The sequence below is a fragment of the Bison bison genome, unplaced genomic scaffold (assembly GCF_000754665.1).
Source record: "Bison bison bison isolate TAMUID 2011002044 unplaced genomic scaffold, Bison_UMD1.0 scf7180017864492, whole genome shotgun sequence".
Classification (NCBI taxonomy): Eukaryota; Metazoa; Chordata; class Mammalia; order Artiodactyla; family Bovidae; genus Bison; species Bison bison.
In genome coordinates, this window is record NW_011495051.1 from 3306922 (window position 1) to 3308248 (window position 1327).

General features: G+C 62.4%; 1 protein-coding gene across 4 annotated transcripts in view; it reads right to left on the reverse strand.

Moving 5' to 3' along the window:
• Positions 1 to 1327, reverse strand: part of SH3GL1 (SH3-domain GRB2-like 1) — a 21316-nt gene that overhangs the window by 2737 nt on the left and 17252 nt on the right. For all 4 annotated transcript variants that reach the window (XM_010828150.1, XM_010828146.1, XM_010828147.1 and 1 more), the window contains 3 exons: positions 808 to 941; positions 540 to 698; positions 103 to 206 (listed from right to left, as the gene is read on the reverse strand). In XM_010828150.1, the coding sequence (XP_010826452.1) occupies positions 103 to 206; positions 540 to 698; positions 808 to 941 (397 nt within the window). The remainder of the gene's footprint in view (positions 1 to 102; positions 207 to 539; positions 699 to 807; positions 942 to 1327) is intronic.

Genomic DNA, 1327 nt, shown 5'->3' on the forward strand with positions numbered 1-1327 from the left:
CCCTAAGGGCCTGTCCCGGGTGGCCCCAGCCTCAGGCCATTGGGCCTCCTAGTCGGCAGAGTGGGCCGCTGTTCACAGGGAGAAGCCAGGGGCCAGACTCACCTTCGCTTGAGCTTGTCGGCCAACTCATCCAGGATCTGCACTGCCTGCCGGTGGTAGTCCAGCTGGGCGTCCACCAGGGCAGAGAGCTGGCTCACCTGCTCGATCTGCAAGGGACCAGCCGGGGCTGCAGTACAGCCCTCCTGACCCCCATCTCCAGCTGCTTCCTGCAGGGAGCCTTCACAGCTTGTTCTGGACATGGACCCATCCCTGCCTGTCTGCCTGACCCTTGAGCTGCAGCTGGAGGAGGGTGAGGGGCCTGAGGAGACCCCAAAGCCTCAGGTGGCCAGTCACCTCCTTGGGTCCTCTTGTATCCACTTTCCTTCACATCCTGAACAGGCAACCCCACCCACTGGCCCTGGGAAGCTGGCACCACCGCTGGGCTCATTTTCGGGGCTCCCCCAGGGTCCATGAGGAGGGTGCACAGCCTGCATACGCACATCAGTCTCCAGGAGGTGATGCATACTGGTCTCTGCCACCTCCTTGGACTCTTCAAACTTCTCCATGGCCTGGCGCAGCTCCTCGTCGGGGATCTTGCCCTGCCGCTTCTTCTTGTAGTCGAAGTCAAGGCGGCGGCCCTCCAGCTTCTTCAGGTGGTGCTGCAGGCCAGGATGGGGGTCAGGTCTCGTGCCTGGGGCCTCAGGGAGGGCCACCCTGCAGCACCTCCTGCTGGGAATCTGGCCCAGGTGGGACTTGGTGGGGGCATACCTGGATTTCCTTCAGGTCCTTGTCACACAGGTTCTGCAGAGGGTCAATGAAGTTCTGCTTGACCTCAATGTCCAGGGAGTCCTTCACCTCAGCTAGGCGCTTCATGGACTCCCCGGCATCCAGCAGGGCGTCGCCTGGGGAGAGCGTGGGGTGGGGGAGGAAGCTGTCACAGGCAGCCTTGGCCTGCATGATGAAGACACGTCACCCCCACAGCCAAGAACCTGGATGCCAGAACTGAGAACAAGGGACCCTGGAATTTGACCCGGAGCCACAGGGGCCGGTATTCATAAGCCACCCTCCCAGCTCTCTGAAGGCACCCAGGTCTGGCCTAGGTCAACTGTGGGGGGATGCAGTTTTCCCGTGGCCATGACGCCGTAGACAGTGCTCATGGGAGACAGAGGGAGCTTCCAAAGAAGCCTCGACTGCTCTCTTCCACGGAGCCAGCCAGCCCTGGAGAAGCTCCAGAGACTGCCCCATGTTCTCAGGCCCCCTCCACCCAGCACCCCCCACCCCATCCAGG